General features: G+C 44.4%; 1 protein-coding gene across 2 annotated transcripts in view; it reads left to right on the plus strand.

Moving 5' to 3' along the window:
- arhgef6 (Rac/Cdc42 guanine nucleotide exchange factor (GEF) 6) overlaps positions 1-22014 on the plus strand; it is a 166889-nt gene extending 144875 nt beyond the window's left edge. Inside the window, exons 12-21 of one of the 2 annotated variants that reach the window (XM_078547727.1) lie at positions 7277-7363; positions 7540-7618; positions 9343-9479; positions 12535-12732; positions 13198-13218; positions 13610-13703; positions 16379-16468; positions 18207-18306; positions 20012-20066; positions 20185-22014. In XM_078547727.1, the coding sequence (XP_078403853.1) occupies positions 7277-7363; positions 7540-7618; positions 9343-9479; positions 12535-12732; positions 13198-13218; positions 13610-13703; positions 16379-16468; positions 18207-18306; positions 20012-20066; positions 20185-20307 (984 nt within the window). In that variant the 3' untranslated portion in view covers positions 20308-22014. The remainder of the gene's footprint in view (positions 1-7276; positions 7364-7539; positions 7619-9342; positions 9480-12534; positions 12733-13197; positions 13219-13609; positions 13704-16378; positions 16469-18206; positions 18307-20011; positions 20067-20184) is intronic. The other variant, XM_078547728.1, reaches the window with a different exon arrangement.
- Positions 22015-22222: the final 208 nt, after the last annotated feature.

Here is a 22222-nt window from a genome sequence, read left to right on the forward strand (position 1 = left end):
CCCCAAACCATCTTGGCCAACTCACACCTCAAACCTTCGTAGTTTCCTTTAAGATTTAGGACCCAAGTTTCAGATTGGACTACTTCACTTTCCATCCTAATGAAGAATTCTATCATGTTATGGTCACTGTTCCCTAAAGGACCCCGCAGAACAAGATTATTAATTAACTCCTTCTCATTGCACAGAACCAAATCTAGGATAGCCTGTTCCCTAGTCTGTTCCTTGATGTACTGGTCTAAAAAAACCATCTTCAGGAATTCCGTCGCCACAGTATTATTGCTAATTTGTTTTGCCCAGTCTACATGTAGATTAAAGTCGCCCATGATTACTGTAGCACCCTTGTTACATGCGTCTCTAATTTCCTGTTTAATGCCATCCCCCACCTTATCGCTACAGTTTGGAGGCCTATAGACAACTCCCACTAATGTTTTCCACTGCATGTTGCTTCTTAGCTCCACCCAGATTGATTCTACATCTAGATTTTCTGAGCCAATATCCTCACTCACTATCGCACTAATTTGATCCTTAACTAACAATGCCACACCACCTCCTTTTCTTTTTGCCTGTCCTTCCTAAATATCGAGTACCCTTGGATATTCAGTTCCCAGCCTTGGTCACCCTGCAGCCATGTCTCCGTAATCACAATCATAACATACCCGTTTACACCTATTTATGCTGTTAATTTGTCTACCTTATTGCGAATGATCTCTGCATTCAGAGATGGTGCTTTTAGATTTGTCTTTTGACACTTTTTTTTGTACTATGGCCCTATTTGCTGCTCGCCCTCGTTTCCTCTGCCTTCCACTTTTACTTTTTACTTTTCTGTCTTTCATTCCTATCTTTGTTTCCCTCTCTTGTGTCTCCCCACTCATGTCCCCATCCCCCTGCCACTCTAGTTTAAACCCTCCCCCACAGTACTAGCGGATATCCCTGTGAGGATTTTGGTCCCGGTCCTAATGGGGTGCAACCCGTCCAGCTTGTACAGGTCCCATCTTCCCCAGAATTGGTCCCAATGCCTCAGGAAGCTAAACCCCACCCCCCTACACTGTCTCTCCAGCCACGTATCCATCTTGGTCTATTCGCCTATTCCTGATCTCGCTAGCATTTGGCACTGGGTGTAATCCTGAGATTACTACCTTTGAGGTCCTGCTTTTTAATTTATTTCCTAGCTCCCCATATTCTGCTTTCAGGACCCCATCCCTCTTTTTACCTATGTCACTGGTACCGACATGGACCACGACCTCTGGCTGTTCACCCTCCCCCTTCAGAATGTCCTGCAGCTGCAGAAACGTCTACCTGTTCCCCTTACATTAGAATCCCCTGTCACTATTGCTCTCCCACTCTTTTCCACCAGCGCCCCTGCAGTATTCAAAACGGAAAATCTGTTGGCGAGGGAGATGGACCTAGGGGACTCCTGCACTACCTGCCTAGTGCCTTTACTCTGTCTGACAGTCACTCATTCCCTTTCTGCCTGTGCTCTCTTTACCTGTGATGTGACCACCTCACTGGACGTGCTATCCACGAAGATCTCAGCCCTGCAGATGCTCCACAGTGACTTCAGCCGCTGCTCCTGAGCTGAAATGCGGATTTCAAGTAGCTGCAGCTGGAGACACTTACTGCAAACGTGGTCACCATGAAAACTGGAAGTGTCCCTGATTTCCCACATTGCACAGGAGGAGCATTCCACATGACTGAGCAGCCCTATCATGACTTACCCTTAAATTACTCCCTTTACTTTTACTTCCTCTAGTTTAGAGAATATTAAGGACAATAGAAATACTCACCAAATCCTACTTACCAAGGTCTCTCTTCTTTCCGAGGAAAGATAGAAAATGAAAGGATCACCACTTTCTCTCTTCAGTGAACTCCCTCATTCACCAAACTCCAACTGAAGCACTCAAAAGCTCAGAGCAGCACTCCAGTGCAAACAAAAGCAGCACTGTAGATGACTTACTTTTACACTGTCTTAATCTAGCTTCTGAAAACCTGTTTAAGCCAGTTAGCCAACTAGCTGCAAGCAGAGCCTGAATGAGCCCTGTTTTTAGCTGGACTAAAACTCACCTTCTTCCAACCCAAAGAGCAACTTTTGGTTAATTGCTTAATTAAAGAAAGACTAGACCGTAGATATAAATTAGCCCTTAAATTAACCCTTAAAACTCCCTCACTCACCAAACTCCAACTGAAGCTCTCACCTTCAGGAAGAGCAGTCGGAGAGGAACACCTGTGGGAGGTACATGGAGTGGGGAGAGAATAAATACAGCCCGGGGAGTACGGCCTGCGGGAAGAGCAGCTGGAGAGCTGGACCTGTCAACTACTCAGAACCGGCCAACGCTGATTTCAAAAGGAGAGTGAAAAAACAAATTGTGACATCAAAGGAAAGAAGCAATTTGATTGGTTGGAGAAGAAGCTAGCTGTTTGGTGAGTATCTGGTGAGTATCTAGTAAGTGTTTAAAATTTATTCTATCCCTGAGGTTTAAAATAAAGTAGGAACTGTACTTTTGGTAACGTTTATTATGTAGAACCAAGTAATATAAAGTTAATAAAAGTAAATCAAAGTAAATGTAAAAGAAGTAAATTGAAGCCATGGCAAGGCAGCTTGTTCATGTGGAATGCGTGTCCTGTAATATGTGGGAAGTAGTGGATGCTCTTGATGTCTTAGACGACCGCATGTGCAGGAAGTGTCACCAGCTGCAGAACCTTGAGCCCTGGGTTTCAGAGCTCGAGCGGCGGCTGGAGTCACTGTGGCACATCCGCGAGGCTGAGAGCTACGTGGATAGCACGTTCAGAGAGGTGGTCACACCACAGCTTAGGAGTCAGGAGATAGAAAGGGAATGGGTGACCACCAGGCAGTCCAGGAAAACTGGGCAGGTAGTGCAGGAGACCCCTGGGGTGCCGTTCACAAATCGATTTTCTGTTTTGGAAGCTGGTGAGGGCGCTGGTACCTCGAAGGAGTGCAATCAGAGCCAAGTCTGTGGCACCACAAGCAGCTCAGCTGTACTGGAGGGGTTAAAGAACAAAGGAAGAGCTATGGTGATAGGGGATTTGTTAGTTAGGGGAACAGGCAGGTGTTTTGTGGCCGTAGAAATAATTCCAGGATGGTGTGTTGCTTCAATGGTGCCAGGGTCAAGGATGCCACAGAGCGGCTGCAGGACATTCCTCTGGGGGAGGGTGATCAGCCAGAGGTCGTGGTCCACGTTGGCACCAATGACTTGGGTAGGAAAGTTGATGAGGTCATGAAAGCAGATTTCAAGGAGCTAAGAAGGAGATTGAAAAGAGGGACCTCTAAAGCAGTAATCTCAGGATTACTCCCAATCCCACTTGCAAAGTGAGTATAAAAATAGGAGAAATGAGCGATTAAACAGGTGGCTGGAAAGCTGGTGTAGGAGGGAGGGCATCAGATTTCTGGGGCATTGGGACTGGCTTTGGGGAAGGTGGGACCTGTACAAGCCGGACAGTCTACACCTGAACAGGACTGGGGCGAATATCGTCACAGGGAGATTTACTAGTGCTGGGGTGTGGGGCAGGTTTAAACTAGATTGGCAGGGGGATGGGAACGTGAGGGCAAAGCAGAGAACGAAGCCGGAACTAATGAGTGACTCTAAAAGACAAAAGTACAGGTTAATAAGTGTACAGCACAGGAATTTGGCAATGTTAGACGATAAGACATAGGAGCAGAAATTAGGCCATTTGGCCCATCGAGTCTGCTCCACCATTCAATCATGGCTGATAAGTTTCTCACTCCCATACACCCACCTTCTCCCCGTAACCTTTGATCCCCTTACCAATCAAGAACCTTTCTATCTCGGTCTTAAATACACTCAATGACCTGGCCTCCACAGCCTTCTGTGGCAATGAATTCCATAGATTCACCACTCTCTGGCTAAAGAAGTTTCTCCTCATCTCCTCATGTTGAAAGGTTTATATGTAAATGCAAGGAGAATAGCAAATAAAGCTGATGAGCTGAGGGCACTGATAGACACATGGCAGCACGACATCATCGCTATAGAGGAAAATTGGCTTAAGGAGGGGCAAAAATGGCAGTTCAACATTCCTGGATATAGAGTTTTCAGGCAGGATAGGGAAGCAGATTTAATAAAAAGGAGGGGATGTAGTACTATTGGTTAAAGAATCAATTACAGCTGTGAGGAGGGATGATATATTAAATGAAGCATAAAATGAGGCCATTTGGGTTGAGCTCAGAAATAAAAAAAGGGGCAGCCACACTGCTAGGAGTGAACTATAGACCCCCGAATAGTGGAAGGGAGTTAGAAGAGCAAATACATAGACAAAGATTTCTGAGTGCAAAACAATAGGGCTGTAATAGTTGGGGATTTCAGTTACCCTAATGTCAATTGTGATACGAACAGTGTGAAGGGCGCAGAGGGTGCAAAATTCTTGAACTGCTCTCAAGAGAACTTCTTTAGCCAGTGCGTAACAAGCCCAATGAGAGGGGACACAATTCTAGATTTAATCTTAGGAAATGAAGCTGGGCAAGTGGATGAAGTAGCAGTGGGGGACCATTTTGGAGATAGTGACCATAATACAGTTAGATTTAGCATCATTATGGAAAAGGACAAAGATAGAATGGGAGTAAAAGTTCTAAATTGGAGGAAGACAAATTTTACAGAGCTGACGAGAGTGGACTGGATACAGCTATTAGAAGGGACATCAGTGGGGGGCATTCAAAGGTGAGATTCTATGGGCACAGTGTAGAGATGTCCCTACAAAGAAAAAGGGGGGGTACTGCCAGGTCTAGAGCCCCCTGGTTATTCAGAAGTATACAGGGTTAGATGAAGCAGAAAAAGAAAGCTTACTACAGTCACAAAAGACTTAATACTATAGAAAACCTAGAGGAGAATAGAAAGTACAATACTATAGAAAGCCTAGAGGAGTATAGAAAGTACAGGGGTGAAGTAAAAAGGGAAATTAGGAAACCAAAAAGAGGATACGAAAAAATATTGGTGGGTAAAATCAAAGAAAACCCAAAGATGTTTTACCAGTACATTAAGAGCAAGAGAATAACTAAGGAAAAGATAGGGTCTATCAGAGATGTACATGGTAACTTGTGCATTGATGCTGAAGATGTGGGCAGGGTTCTCGATGAGTACTTTGTCTCAGTCTTCACTAGGGAGAGGGATGATGCTGACATTCTAGTTAAAAAGGAGTGTGAAGCATTAGACACAATGAGCATAGTGAGAGAAGAAGTACTGGAGTGACTGACATCCCCAGAGGTGGATAAATCACCAGGGCCAGATGGATTGTATCCCAGGCTGTTAAAGGCATCCAGGGAGGAAATAGCGGATTGCCTGAGGATCATTTTCCAACCCTCACTAGATACAGATGAGGTATCTGAGGATTGGAGGTCTGCAATTGTTATACCATTATTTAGAAAGGGTGCAAGGGATAGGCCAGACACTTATAGGTCTGTCAGCCTGACTTCAGTAGTGGGCAAATTATTAGAATCAATTCTGAGAGACAGGATAAACTGTCACTTAGAAAGACACAGATTGATCAGGGATAGTCAGCATGGTTTTGTTAGGGGAAGATCGTGTCTTACTAACTTAATAGAGTTTTTTGAGGAAGTAACAAGGAGGATTGATGAGGGTTGTGCAGTGGATGTTGTCCACATGGATTTCATTAAGGAACTTGACAAGGTCCCACGTGGCAGACTGGTCAGGCAAGTGAGATCGCATGGGATACAGGGGAAGGTGGCTAAGTTGGATCCAATATTGGCTCAGTGACAGGAAACGAAGGGTAATGGTTGATGGATGTTTTTGCGAATGGAAATCGGTATCCAGTGGTGTTCCACAGGGCTCAGCGTTGGGGCCCTTGCTGGTTGTTGTATATATTAGTGATTTGGACATAAATGTGGGAGGTTTGATTGGGAAATTTGCAGATGACACAAAAATTGGCCATGTAGTTGATAGTGAAGAGGATAGCTGTTGTGTTCAGAATGGTATCAATGGTTCGGTTGAGTGGGCAGAAAAGTGGCAAATGGAATTCAATCTGGAAAAGTGTGAGGTAATGCATTTGGTGAGGGCAAACAAAGCAAGTGAATACTCAATAAATGGGAAGTTATTGAGAGGGGCTGAGGAAGTGAGAGACCTTGGAGTGCATGTCCACAGGTCAATGAAAGTGGCAGGACAGGTGGATAAGGTGGTAAAGAAAGCAAATGGAATGTTTTCCTTTATTGGTCGAGGTATTGAATACAAAAGCAAGGATGTAATGATGGAACTGTATAAAACGCTGGTTAGGCCACAGCTAGAATTTTGTGTACAGTTCTGGTCACCACATTATAGGAAGGATATAATTGCCTTGGCAGAGGAGATTTACCAGAATGTTGCCAGGGCTTGAAAATTGCAGCTATGAGCAGAGATTGGATAGACTAGGGTTGTTTTACTTAGAACAGAGGAGGCTGAGGGGTGACCTAATTGAGGTGTACAAAATCATGAGGGGCCTAGATAGAGTAAACAGGAAAGACTTGTTTCCCCGGCTGAGGGGTCAGTTACCAGGGGGCATAGATTTAAGGTAATTGGTAGAAGGATTAGGGGGGACATGAGGAAAAACCTTTTCACCCAGAGGGTGGTGGGGGTCTGGAATTCACTGTCTAAATCGATGGTTGAGGCTGAAATGCTCAATTCATTTAAACGGTACCTGGATCTGCATCTGAAGTGCTGGAACCTGCAAGGCCACGGACCAGGGGCTGGAAAGTGGGATTAAAATGAGCAGCTAGTTTCTTCTTCTTTTTCAGGCCAACACAGACATGATGGGCTGAATGGCCTCTTTCTGCACCGTAACTTTTCTATGGCTCTATGGTTAAATTAACCCTTAAAACTCCCTCACTCACCAAACTCCAACTGAAGCACTCTAATGCAGCCCAAAGCAGCACTCAGTGCAGACAAAAGCAGCGCTGTAGACGGCTTGCTTTTATGCTGTCTGAATCTAGCTTCTGAAAACCTGTTTAAGCCAGTTAACTAATTAACTAGCTGCCAGCAGAGCCTGAATGAGCACTATTTTAAAACTGGACTAAAACCCACCTTCTCCCAACCCAAAGAACAACTTTTAGTTGATTGCTTAATTAAAGAAAGGCTGGACTGTAGATGGAAATAAACCCCTAAAACTCCCTCACTCACCAAACTCCAACTGCAACACTCCAGTGTGGACAAAAGCAGCGTTCCAACTGCAGACAGATTGCATAATGTTAAAATCCAGATTAAATGATGAGAGATTTGTTAATCTGCCAAACTAATGGTTATTGTTGTGAATTCAATTTTAGGAGAAAGATGAAAGGTACTTCATGCTGTTCCCTACTGTCCTGCTCATGTTGTCAGCAAGCCCACGGATGAGTGGCTTTATTTATCAGGTGAGAAAGACTGAATTGATTGGTATTGTGAGATCACAGTAACTGGGTTTTCATTCTACCCTCCTGTTACTTTTCATAATATATTACACATTAGATTTACAAGCTGTCTAAACTAGGGTTCATAAACTCGAAGGATTGTTCCCTTGCAGAGGCTGTAACATTTTTTCCTGTTGCAGGGAAAGTTGCCATTGACCGGAATGACTGTAACTAAACTAGAGGAGAGTGAAGGCTTCCATCATGCCTTCGAAATCACAGGTTTGTACTTTATAAACAGAAAAACGTCGCAACCAATTTATGCACAGTAATGAGATAGGTTAATTGGTTTCTTTTTGGTGGGATTGAGGGTTGAATATTGGCCAAGATAACAGGAGAACTCCCTGTCCTTAAGTGCTATGGTATCTTTTACGTCCACCTGATACTCTTTCTTTTCAGTCATGTTGGTTGAGGAATAAATATTGGCCAGAACACCGGGGAGAGCTCAACTCGAGTAGTGCAATGGAATTTTTTACAATCACCTGAGAGGGCAGGCAGGCCTCATTTTGATGCTTCATCTGAAAACAGCACCACTGACAGTGCAGTGCTCCCTCAGTACTGATCCTCTGACAGTTTTGGCTCCCTTAGTACTGACCCTCTGATAGTGCAATGCTCCCTCAATACTTCACCTCTGACAGTGCAGCACTCCCTCAGTACTGACCCTCTGATAGTTTTAGCCTCCCTCAGTACTGACCCTCCGACAGCGCAGCACTCCCTCAGTACTGACCCTCCGACAGTGCAGCGCTCCCTCAATACTTCACCTCTGACAGTGCAGCACTCCCTCAGTACTGACCCTCTGATAGTTTTAGCCTCCCTCAGTACTGACCCTCCGACAGCGCAGCACTCCCTCAGTACTGACCCTCCGACAGTGCAGCACTCCCTCAGTACTGACCCTCCGACAGTGCAGCACTCCCTCAGTACTGACCCTCTGATAGTTTTAGCCTCCCTCAGTACTGACCCTCTGACAGTGCAGCACTGCCTCAGTACTTCCCCTCTGACAGTGCAGCGCTCCCTCAGTACTTAGGGGAGACGATGGCATAGTGGTATTGTCACTGGACTAGTAATCCAGGGAGCCAGGGTAAAGCTCTAGGACCTGGGTTCGAATCCCACCACAGCAAATGGTGGAATTTGAATTCAATAAAAATCTGGAATTAAAAAGTCTAATTATGACCATTAAACCATTGTCAATTGTTGTAAAAACCCATCTGGCTCACTAATGTCCTTAAAGGAAGGAAACCTGCCGTCCTTACCTGGTCTGGCCTACATGTGTCTCCAGACCCACAGCAATGTGGTTGACTCTTAAGTGCTCTCTGAACAAGGGCAATTAGGGATGGGCAATAAATGCTGGGCATCAGCCAGTGACACCCACATCCCATGAATGAATTTAAAAAAAACTTCCCCTCTGACGGTGCAGCACTCCCTCAGTACTGACCCTCTGACAGTGCAGCACTCCCTCAGTACTGACACTCTAACAGTGCAGCTCTCCCTCAGTACTGACCCTCCGACAGTGCAGCACTTCCTCAGTACTGACCCTCTGACAGTGCAGCACTCCCTCAGGACTGACCCTCTGACAGTGCAGCACTCCCTCAGGACTGACCCTCTGACAGTGCAGCACTCCCTCAGTATTGCACTGGATATTGTGTTCAAATCTCTGGAGTGGAAATCTGACCCTCAGTGAAAAAGTACCACCCATTGAGCCAAGACTGACACTGTGGGTGTCACGGTGTGCCTGTGGGTGTCACGGTGTGCCTGTGGGTGTCACGGTGTACCTATGGGCATCGCAGTGTGCCTGTGGGCGTCACGGTGTACCTGTGGGTGTCACGGTGTACCTATGGGTGTTGTGGTGTGCCTGCAAATGTAGATCGGTTCTCTTTAAGAAATAGAATGATAACAAAACCTTTTCATTGCAGAAAGTATTCGAAATCTGTTGTACATTTACAATGCAGGTAACATGATTGAACGGATTCAGGTGTCCTGTAATAACAGTCAGGAGTTACATGACTGGGTTGAAAATCTACTGATGTTAACCAAAGGCACAGTCCCTGGGACAAGCACAAAACCACTGCCCACCACATCACAGCCAGTAAGGACCTGCTAATTATCTGGTGATTTGTGTAATGCATGGATTGTAAAAACTACTTTGCTAACCAGTTTCTAACCTGATTACAAAGATAGTTAACTAGTTATGATAATGTGAAAATGTTCGCAGTTGTCATATTTGCAGATTTAACCTTTGCTTTGGTTAAGACAATTGCAACATTCTTGTTATTTGGAAGTGTTTAGCATATGCCAGATTAACCTTTTTAAACAATCCTTTTAAAGTATTCCATGTACCATGTTGGTGTTGTGAGTGTCGATGGGGCTTTCCTGTTTAATGGAGGCTGAACAGATGTTGGAGGCAGTGGTTTGAGGGAGCTGACAATCTAGATGCAAAGTATGAAGATCAGTTTAGAGAATGTGTAGGGTCAGTGGGTGCACCTTGAATGAAACAAATGTTAAACTCTTTGCTGTATCAGATAAATTTATGCAGGATGTGGGTGTCAGCAAAAACCAGAACACCTTGCGTTTTATTTAACATAGCAAAATGTCCCAAGGTGCTTCAGAGCCTTGTATTCGGACAAAATTTGGCACCAAGTTTAAAAAAAATAGGAGCTATCAGGGCAGGTGATCACCTCAAACGTCTCTGGGTACCTCTAATTCTGTTTATCTTGTTTAACTCTTATTTATCCTTGAATTTTATCACCCCAACATTGGTGGCTATGCCTTCAGCTGTCTGGGCCCTAAGCCCTGGAATTCTTTCCTTACAACTTCCCACCCCCCTCAGCATCTCTCTCCTCCTTTAAGACGCACCTTACTGCTTTTTTGACCAAGCTTTTGGTCATCTCTCCTAATATCGCCTCCCTTTTCCCTCTATTAAAGGTACTTTATTGATGTAATTTGGTGTTATTGATGCCTAGTAGTTTAAATATTACGAGGGGCAGCTATGAAGTGATTTGTGGAGTATTTTGGGATTGTAGTGGTATCATCATCTCTGCATCTGTTGACCTGGTGGTTGAGCATTGGAAGTGAACAATCCCTTGCATTTCTTCATCAGTGGGAACCCAGCAGCTCCACATCCTGTCTGTCTCTGCAATTTGAGATCAAGGACATCCTCGAGGTGGTCAAAATATCAGATATTGAAATGGTTTTGAATGCAAGCTCAGTGGCTAGGAGTAGCTTCTGGGCAAGGGACGGCCTCGCATGTGAAAGCTGAGAGTTAGCTGGGCTTTCGCACAATTGAGCTGCTAATGACAAGTCATCTCGTCAGTCCAGAAAACCAACTGCTACTGACTTGTTGCTATCATCAACCGTTAATGACCGTTAATTTATCAAAAGACATTTGTTCCAGCCCTGAGTGAAGTTGTCTCTGTCCAGTGTCACCACCATCAACACCCCTTCGACCTTCTGTCTATGACATCTTTGGCAATCTCTCCTTTGCCTCCACCTATCACTGGCCTTCTACCCAGCTCCACCTGTCCCACCCCCCCTCAAACAGTATATATTTCACCACATTTTTACTTCCCTTTAGTTCTGAAGAAGAGTCATATGGAATCGAAACATTAACTCTGTCTTTCTCTCCACAGACGCTGTCAGACCTGCTGAGTTTTTCCAGCACTTTCTGGTTTTTGTTTCAGATTTCCAGCATCCGCAGTATTTTGCTTTTATTATATTGAAATTGCCTCTGTCCGTGCAGAAGGGCAAATGGTATCAGGGAAGCTGGATAAACACAGAAAGGAGAAAAGAATAGAAGGATATGCTGATTGTGTGGAGCATAACCACCAGCTGAGTTGAAAGTTCTGTTTCGGTGCTAAACATTCAATGTAATTCTCTGCAATGTGTCAGCAACAATCTGAAGCTTAGCAGGTCAAGGATGAAATGCTGTCCCTTTTCCATCGAGATCTATCCAGCACCTGGCTGTTAATGCCAGGAATGGAAGAGAGAGCCTGAGATTTCCCCTTGAAGCAGAATGACAAATCAGTGGAAATTGCCCTTCTCAAGGGCAACTAGGGATGAACAATAAATGCTGGCCTCGCCAGCAACGCTCAGACCCCCTGAAATAATGTATAAAAAAATTACTCCGTGGGTCAGGCAGTGTCTGCGAAGAGAAAAACTGAGTTCATGTTTCAGATTTCCACCATCTGCAGGATTGCATTAATTTAGGAAAGGTTGGACAGACTGGGCTTGTTTCCACTGGAGTTTAGAAGAGTGAGGGGTGATTTGATTGAAGTTTACAAGATCCTGAACGGCCTTGACAAGGTGGATGTCGAAAGGATGTTTCCTCTTGTGGGTGAGTCCAGAACTAAGGGGCACTGCTTTAAAATTAGGGGTTGCCCTTTTAGGACAGAGATGAGGAGAAATTTTTTCTCAGAGGGTTGTGCAACTTTGGAATTCTCTGCCTCAGAAGGTGGTGGAGACTAGATCATTGAGTATTTTTAAGGCAGAGGTAGATAGATTCTTGTTAGGCAAGGGAATCAAAGGTTATCGGGGGTAGATGGGAAATTGGAAATCGAAACATCAGCCATGATCTTATTGAATGGCGGAGCAGGCTCGAGGGGCCGAATGGTCTACTTCTGTTCCTATTTCTTATGTTCTTATGTTCCAGGTTTTTGGGTGGGGCTTCTAAAAAGCATTTGATGAAATGTTAGCAAAATTGAAGCCCACGGGATTAAAGGAAACAGATTTAAGGTGATTGACAAAAGAAACAGAAGGGCAGATGAAGAGAGGTTGTTTTAAGCAGCGAGTTGCTTAATTAAGATCCGGAATATGCTGCCTGAAAGGGCGTTGGAAGCAGATTGTGCAATAACTTTCACAAGGGAATTGGATAAATACTTGAAAAGGAAATTTTACTGGGCTTTGGGAAAGAACAGGGGAGTGGGACTAATTGCATAGCAGAGAGCCAGTACTGTCACGATGGGCCAGATGGCCTCCTTCTGTGCTGTACCATTGGATGCTAACACTTTATATCTGAAAGAGCTTCTATTAAGTTACAGCTGCTCCTGTATTTGCAGATGCTACTGAAATCAGTGAAGCAATTGATATGTTGACACATAATTTTGGAGTAACTGAAAAGAACAATATATTTCAATCTTATTCCTAAGCAGCAACATGGAGAGAGTAAGCAGCCTCCAGCAACTCCATCACATCAGCCCCTCGCTTACTCACCTCCGCAGTCTTACAGCACAGCAGTACAAAACCGAGGCCCCCTGGAACCTCCCAAAGTCCCCCGGCCTTGGACTCTGAGCTGCCTGAGACCTGCGCCCCCGCTACGGCCTTCAGCTGCGTTAGGTTGTAAGGAGGTACGTGTTCCGTGCGCAAGGCACAACATTTTCAACATAAAAGGCTAAATAGAAGGTAACCTGTTAGCCCTTGCATTGGTCCCTGTATAAGTCAAGTTGAACTAGTCCTATCAACATTGTTGATGGGCCACAATTAATTGGCAATTGTTTTATGACAAATCCCTTTTATCCTCAATGTGTTAAATATTTACCCCTAGTTAACACTTACTGTTGTTTTGTTAATAGTTATTTATGACAGATATGATCTTAAATGTGCATGACACTATTACTGCATTTACTTGCATGGATAATAACCTCTTAGACTAATCTGAATTACTTGAATGATGCACTGATAGCATAATTAACACTAATATAGTTGGTACTTTAATGATCTTTTGATAGTGAATGAACTTTTCATATAATCAATCATCAATTATTTGCTTTCACTTTCATCTTATCTTTCTTTCCCCATTTGTTACATTGTAGAGGATGTCTTATATTTTAAAGGTAAGGGGTAGATGAGTGACTTTTCTCCTAGTTTGTGTTGTTGTGTGCATGTCGGCAATGCAACAGTCCATTTGCTGCCCCACCACCTTCTTTCACCTGCTTACCTTAACGCATTTAAGGCAACGTAAGATTTGTATGTAAGCTGCTCTTATTTTCTTTTGATAATTGAGACCAAAACGATTCCTCTGATTAAACCAGAGATGCAGAAACATATTTGGTCTCCCAAAATTGCAACTAACCAGTGAAGCATGAGCCCTCTCCAATCCAGCATAGCTCTGGCATGTCTGCTTCTGAATTCTTATCAAACTGAATTGTCTAAAGAAATTATTTTGTGCTACTTCGTTAAAAACAATGATTGTGACCAACTGTTGGCTGGTGTCCTGTTGTGCAGGATTCCAGTAAGAGTCCCAAAGCAGTGAAGAAGTTTCTAACCAAAAGAAAGACTGAAAGGAAAACGTCAGAGGATGAGTTTATTCTACGGAAAAGTAAGTTGATCTCTCTTTTGGTGTTTTTAATAACCCCCAAATGAGCAACAAACTAGGTTCTGTATTAGGATTTTAATAAAAAGTTGAAATAAGCTTGGGTGATAATTGAATACATTTAGCATAAGAAAAGAATTGAAGATTAAATATCATCAGATTTAGCAGCTCTTTGTATTTCTTGATTGATACTCTGGGTGCAGTGCTGAGAACACACCACAGGCAGAGGGTCAGTACTGAGGGAGTGCCGCACTGTCGGAGGGTCAGTACTGAGGGAGTGCCGCACTGTCGGAGGGTTAGTACTGAGGGAGCGCTGCAAAGTCGGAGGGTTAGTACTGAGGGAGTGCTGCACAGTCGGAGGGTTAGTACTGAGGGAGTGCTGCACTGTCGGAGGGTCAGTACTGAGGGAGCGCTGCACTGTCGGATGGTCAGTACTGAGGGGGTGCTGCACTGTCAGAGGATCAATACTGAGCGAACCCTGCACTGCCGAGGTGCCATCTCTGAAATGAGATGTGAAACTATAAGGCCCCATTTGCCCCCTCAGATGGATTTAAAAGATCCCATGGCATTATTTCAAAGCGCAAGAGAGTTCTCAGTGGTGTCCTGGCTATTATTTATCCGTCAATCAGTATCACAGATGACTGATTTGTCAAATTAAGCAGATACACATGCCTACAAAATACTATTATAATAATTTTTCAATAAATCCCCAAATTAATCACTCCCAGGTAAATCTTCACCAAGGCACCAATAGCCCATAGGCTTTAAACAGACATCAGGCAAAGCACATTTGACCTTACGAATTCAAAAAGAAGTTCCTTTGCAGACACAGTTCTAGGCTTACAGGCTGGTTAGATCTGAAATGCCTCTGACTCTCACACCTCCTCCGGATGTCCCCAGCATCACCGATGCCAGTCTTCAGCCAATTTGATTCACTCCACGTGATATCAAGAAATGGCTGAAGGCACTGGACCCTGCAAAGATTATGGGCCCTGACAATATACCAGCAATAGTACTGAAGACTTGTGCTCCAGAACTTGCCGCGCTCCTAGCCAAGCTGTTCCAGTACAGCTACAACACTGGCACCTACCCGGCTATGTGGAAAGTTGCCCAGGTATGTCCTGTACAGAAAAAGCAGGACAAATCCAACCCTGCCAATTACTGCCCCATCAGTCTACTCTCCATCATCAGTAAAGTAATGGAAGGGGTCATCAACAGTGCTATCAAGTGGCACTTGCTTAGCAATAACCTGCTCACTGATGCCAATCCAACCATCGCCCCTTGATGTTCAATGGCATTACCATCGTTGAATCCCCTACTATCAACAATTTGGGGGTTACCATTGACCAGAAACTGAACTGGACTCGCCATATAAATACTGTGGCTACAAGAGCAGGTCAGAGGTTAGGAAACCTGCAGCGAGTAATTCACCTCCTGACTCCCCAAAGCCTGTCCACCATCTACAAGGCACGAGTCAGGAGCGTGATGGAATACTCCCCACTTGCCTGGATGAGTGCAGCTCCCACAACACTCAAGAAGCTTGACACCGTCCAGGGCAAAGCAGCCTGCTAGATTGGTACCACATCCACAAACATTCACTCCCTCCACCACCGATGCACAGTAGCAGCAGTGTGTACCATCTACAAGATGCACTGCAGAAATTCATCACGACTCCTTAGACATCACCTTCCAAACCCACGACCACTGCCACCTAGAAGGACAAGGGCAGCAGATAGATGGGAACATCACCACCTGGAAATTCCCCTCCAAGTCACTCACCATCCTAACTTGGAAAAATATCGCCGTTCCTTCACTGTCACTGGGTCAAAATCCTGGAACTCCCTTCCTAACAGCACTGTGGGTCTACCTACTCCACATGGACTGCAGCGGTTCAAGAAGGCAGCTCACCACCACCTTCTCAAGGGCAATTAGGGATGGGCAATAAATGCTGGCCTAGCCAGTGAACCCCTCATCCTGTGAATAAATTAAAAAAAACTCCTTTCTGTTTATACCCAGCTTCCCCTTTGAATGTAAATTTTCCATTGTGCTACTAGGTTTATTAATTTTAACTCTCCTAACATTAATCCTTTCATTCCACCAATTTTATTAGTAATATAAACACGTTGCTTGGCGTCTCCCAGCTCAGTGCAAGATTTCACCCATTCTTTTGACTGGTTTATTCAACAAATGCAAATTTACACTTTACCTTCTCCTTCTTACGTATATCTAATTAACATTTCAAACTACTGTACATCAAAGCACCCAGACTAGCTGGTTTTAATCCAGTTAAAACACACACACAGACACAGACCCTACTACAAGTCCAATTTAAAAATAATTTCCAATAATATTATAGACATTAATATCTCTTCATGATAGTGACTGAGCCAAGGCTGAGATTTGCAGCATCTGAATTACTCACCACAAACAGCAGTCTGATGCTTCAATAATACAGGTGCTCATTTTAATATTCAATATTGATTTAAATTTCAGCAATCTGCACAGCTGTCATAAGCCCTTATCATCAATATAATTTTTAAAATGTGTAATTTCAGACTTACGATTGAACCCTGTTTGCACAGATTTGAGACCACAGATTACTGCTTTTACTCTGTCAGGTCAACTCTTGAGGCCTCAACTTGAGAAACCAATAGACATTTTGTCATCTTTGGTTCCCACAGGTACAGCTGCCTTGGAAGAAGATGCACAGATACTCAAAGTCATAGAGGCTTACTGCACAAGTGCAAACCTACAACAGACTCATAGTTCAGGCAAGTGACAATTCAATAAGGTATTAATAGTTTCTAATTTTATTTATAGGCAGCCCAAGCGGTTGGTTTTTGGGTTAATGTTTTGAGTCAAATCTGAGTCTTCTCCAGAACTCCGCTCCTGACCTCATTACAGCCTTGGTTCAAACAAGGACAAAAGAGCTGAACTCCAGAGGTGAAAGTGACTGCCCTCAACATTAAGGCAGCATTTGACCGGGTGTGGCATCAAGGAGCACTAGCAAAACTGGAGTCAATGGGAATCAGAGGGAAAACTCTCCACTGGTTGGAGTCATATCTAGCAGAAAAGAAGATGGCTATGATTGTTGGAGGTCAATCATCTCAGCTCCAGGACATCACTGCAGGAGTTTCTCAGGGTAGTGCCCTTGGCCCAACCATCTTCAGCTGCTTCATCAATGACCTTCCTTCCATCATAAGGTCAGAAGTGGGGATGCTCGCTGATGATTGCACAATGTTCAGCACTTTTCATGACTCCTCATATACTGAAGCAGTCCATGTCCAAATGCAGCAAAACCTGGACAATATTCAGGCCAAATAACATTCATGCCACCAAATGCCAGGCAATGACCATCTCCAGCGAGAGAGCATCTAACCATCACCCCTTTAACATTCAATGGCATTCCCATGGCTAAGTCTCCCACTATCAACACCCTGGGGGTGGTTACCATTCACCAGACACTGGACTAGCCATATAAATACTGTGGCTGCAAGAGCAAGTCAGAGGCTAGGAATCCTGCACTGAGTAACTCACCTCCTGACTCCCCAAAGCCTGTCCACCATCTACAAGGCACAAGTCAGGAGTGTGATGGAATACTCCCCACTTGCCTGGATGAGTGCAGCTCCCACAACACTGAAGAAGCTTGACACCATCCAGGACAAAGCAGCCTGCTTGATTGGTACCCCATCCACAAACGTTCACTCCCTCCACCACTGACGCACAGTAGCAGCAGTGTGTACCAACCAAGAGATGTGCTGCAGGAATTCACCAAGGCTCCTTAGACAGCACCTTCCAAACCCAAACCTCTGCCACCTAGAAGGACAAGGGCGGCTGATGCATGGGAACACCACCACCTTTTGAAAGGCAATTAGGGATGGACAACCAATGCTGGTCTACCCAGCAATACCTACATTGCCTCAATGAGTAAAGCAAAAACACATCTAACTCTGTCAAATGAGAGCAGGAGAATGCGATTAATTGGTTGGTTCTTTCAGAGTCGGCACAGACATGATGGCGCAAATTGGGGCCTCCTGTGCTCTAAGATTCTAAATCTTTTGGTTGAAATGCTTTTTCTGCATAAGTTTTCTCCCTTTACCTCCCTCCTGCCCTCTCATCCTGCGTGCTCTGGCTCTGTGTTAGCCTATCACTCCATTGATGCCAGGTAACCTTCCCATTTTTCAAGTAACCACGGATAAGTAAGATTTTAAATTGTGCAGAAGATCACGACTGAATCTTGTCCTGCCTTGTAGCTATCCGATAGTGGGAGTTCCAGGACGGGGATGCTGAATAGTGGCGAGTAACAGGAATCCTGGGCGATTGTCTCTCCCCACCCCTCTCTTCCCAACCCTGGGGTACTGGGCCCAATTTTCAAACCCCCAAAGCTAACCCAATTGAGATCAACAAAATCGTCTTGGACTGTGATCGAACCTGGAATCGTCCTGCCCTGTGTCTGGCTAAACTGGCAAAACCGGAGAGAATTTTAAACTTCTGTTCATCACTTTACAGTTTGTCGGAAGGAGTCAGCTCCACAAGTTTTGCTTCCGGAGGAGGAGAAATTAATTGTGGAGGAAACAAAGAGTAATGGGCAAACCGTGATAGAGGAAAAGTAAGAGACCTTTATTGTCACAATTACAATTCATTTCTGTGAACTTTCTCATTAAATAGAGTTTTGTTAAATTAAAAAGCGTGACATGTAACCACAGAGTGGGTCAAAACAGTGACTAAAAGCATTGGTCTTTATCTGTGACAACAGTAGAGTTCAGTCCCAGTGTCTAGGAAACAGGGTTCCTATTTTATTGATGAACACTTGAAGAGCTAGGAACGAAGAGGGAGAGAGATTCGCGCATCCTAAAAATTGACACTGTAACCTCGGGCCCTGAAGTTAAAGCTCACAATAAAAGTCTCATCTGCAGAAAGTGTGATAGTTTGTATTTATTTAGTATGTTTAATGCAGCAAAATGCTCCAAGATGTTTCACTGGCGCGATTATCGAACCAAATTTGCCAGCAAGCTAGATAAGGAGACATTACACGACCACTACCACCTAGAAGGACAAGGGCAGCAGACACATGGGAACACCACCATCAGCAAGTTCCCCTCCAAGCCACTCACCATCCTGACTTGGAAATATATCGGCCGTTCCTTCACTGTCACTGAGTCAAAATCCTGGAACTCCCTTCCTAACAGCACTGTGGGTGTACCTACACCACATGGACTGCAGCGGTTCAAGAAGGCAGCTCACCACCACCTTCTCAAGGGCAACTAGGGATGGGCAATAAATGCTGGCCCAGCCAGCAACGCCCACATCCCGTAAATTAATTTTTTAAAATTTAGGGCAAGTGGCTAAAAACATGGTTTAAAAAGATGGGTATTAAAGAGTCTTAAAGGAGGAGAGGGAGACGGAGAGGGTTAGGGAGGGAATTCCAGAGTTAGGATGAAAGTTGGGGATGTACAAGAGGCCGGAATTAGAGGAGCACAGATATCTCGAAGGGTGTGGGGCACGAGAAGATTACGGAGATAGGGAGGAGCGAGGACATGGAGGGATTTGAAAACAACTGAGAATGTAGTTGATCATTCTTTACCTTGCAACTTTGTATTTGCTGGTGGTTTAGTTCTAGAGTTAACAGCTGCACAAATTCAACAGTGTAGAGAGAGAGAGACAGAGACATAGAGCACAGGCTATCAAATTTTTAAATGTGGAAGTGCAGGTCAGAAAGGAGACAGGAAAAGGCAGATGGGATTCTACATTCTAAATGACAGATTTGCAGTGGGAAATCTTTGAAGATGTGGTGGATTAGATGTGGGTTAAATCCATCCTGATAAAGAGCAAAGAAGCTGTGCAGATGGCGAGAAGGTTCAGAGCAAAGTGGATTTGGAAAATAGGACCTGCCATTATATATATAAACAGGAATAAGGGCAATCAGGGATTTAATAAGATGCATCAAAGAGCAGAAAGTGGGATTATGATGATGAGGAAATATCAAAAAGGATTGGTCAATATAAACAGGATTTTACAGGTTATAAAAGCAACGAAGGGGATCACCTTGTAGTTCAGAGTGTCAGATACTTCCAATTTCACCTCGGTGCTCACAGAGGGAGGGGACACTAGATGTTCAGGCAGGGTTCAGTTGTGACCTCGTGTGATATTATTGGATACTCATTGTACCTGATCTGGGGAAAGTGGACTCTGCTGTTTGCCCTCTGTGGTTTGCACTGCTCCGTTAACTGTCCATATCCATAACTGTTTGAAACCTTGTGACTCCACCCATTGTTTTTCTGAACAACCCAATAACTGTTGATATTATTTGCCAGGAGTCTAGTCGACACAGTTTATGCATTGAAGGACGAAGTCCAGGAGCTGAAACAGGTCAGAATGACAATGAAACAAAGCCTCCCTGCCACACACGGTTAGAATTTTGTTAGCCGAGATTCAGAGTCCCAGTCAGGTTGTGATAAACTGTATCTTTATTGTTGTTTCTCTCCAGGAAAATAAACGGATGAAACAAAGTCTGGAAGAGGAGCAGAAATCCAGGAAAGAATTGGAAAAGATGATCAGGAAAGTCCTGAAACAGTTAAACGAATCTACATGGGATGAGGGTAACCATTAAAAGTTGCCAGCTCCCTGCTTTCTTTACATGGATTAAATCAAAGAGCAGCCTCTAATGATGACGCTGCAAGGAATTCTTAGAAATTCTCAGTCACACTGGGGTCCTTTTTGGTTTTTTGGCCTCTGATTTCTATGGAGGAGCAGCAGGGACCTGACACTTGTTGAGGAAGGACTAAAGCGGGGGCAGGGAACTGCACAGGGTCTGGTGAGAGAAACAGTCGCAGCAAAAACTGAGATGGTGCAGCCTTCCAAACATACCTCACTCCTGCTGTGGACATCAGTCATCAGATCTATGATCAAACTCTGGCAAAGAAAGGTGGCCTACAAACGACCTCTTAATTGTCCATGAATAGGCAATTGTGTGTCCTCAAACCAGCACTGTGCCCTTTGACTGCTGCACCAGCACAGGAAGCGAATTCTTGGGGCATGACTGAAATTTATGGACTCCTTTATATTTTCTTTGTTTTTGTAAGAGGCCAAATGATAACCTCCCTCGTACTGGATGTTAAGCAGCACACTTGTATTTTCTAGGTATAACTAGGGTTTTTTCGTGAGGGCTCAGGCTTTTTGCTGGTTTATTTATGTTTTGTTGTGTTAAATTACTTCCCTGTCACTCACCTCCGCACCCCGCCCCCCACCACCCCCTGTAATGGTGTCACTGTGCAGAGTCCCTTGTGGAGGGGGCACCCTCAAACATGGCATCGCATCCAGTGCATGTGAGACCCCTGCCTGTGCCCTTGGTAAAGCCCCTCTGAGTACAGTGTGTGTACATATTCAACTCTCCTTTTTAAAAACTGGTCCGAGTTTGAGCATTCCTGTATATTACAGGATTGTGTTTAATATGTAAAGGATATAGACAGCTCACTTTCCCTGCAGCTATGGTACAGAGCAGCTGTGTTATTACCCAGTGTTGACGGAGTCTGTTAATCATGATGCATGTACAGAGAGAAATTTGGGTTTGAATTGACAGACTATAAACTGTAGGAGTTATTTGTACACGCATGAACTCAGATTCTGATGGGTTAAGTGACACCAGGGAATGAAGGCAGGATAACGAGCGTCCAATCCTGGGCTGTGTCCACAGTGTTAACTGGGCATGAGTGCAAAGTGGTTACAGCATGAATCGAGCCTGAAGCCAGAGTCAGCCTGACTGAGAGGAGTGGGTCTCTGGGAGGGAGGGAGGGGGGGTGGGGTGGGGGGGGGTCACTTCACTTAAGGGTCAGATTGAGGTGCGAGTTAAGCTGTTTGGTGCTGGTCTCAAGTCAGATCAACTTCACACCAGCGCTGAGCATGGAGTCTGGTTCCTCCCTGTAAACAACTTGCAAATCCTACCCCCTACAAGCAAAACATCCACATATTTCCTCTCCGGGCCTGGTTTTGGAATTGTAAATAAACAGGGCTCAGATTATGTAGCAAGATGGAACATCTTGGAAACTCTCACTGCTGTGCTCTCTCACAGTGTGTGTGTGTGTGTGTGTGTATGGAGGCCCCTACACCCAGCGCACACACATCTAGTAGGAAATCCTTTTGTAAATGGAGTTTTTTTAATAAAGCCTGAGTCCCAAGCCTTCCCTTGGCTGTACCTTGTAAATAAATAGCTCCTATATTTTGGCAGGATCTCACAACACTCCGTTATTCTATGAAACTCTTGTTCTGTTGACTGGATCTTTTGCTGTTGGCTTCAATGCAATTAAATTGATTTTCTGAATGGATTGGGAGTGTTTACTGTTAGCGTTTTATGTTTTAACAATGGGTGTCTAGTTGATCAAAAGTGTGTTAATTTAACAGTGTGTTCACGCTGGCTCTAACTTGGCAGGGTCTGTTAGGAAGGAGAGTGGATAGCCCAGCCTATCTCAGCTTGTGGACAGTTCAACACCTTCAACATCTTCAACTTTTTGACAATAATGGTTTCCAAA

Source organism: Cetorhinus maximus, chromosome 8 (genome assembly GCF_964194155.1).
Source record: "Cetorhinus maximus chromosome 8, sCetMax3.hap1.1, whole genome shotgun sequence".
Taxonomy (NCBI): domain Eukaryota; kingdom Metazoa; phylum Chordata; class Chondrichthyes; order Lamniformes; family Cetorhinidae; genus Cetorhinus; species Cetorhinus maximus.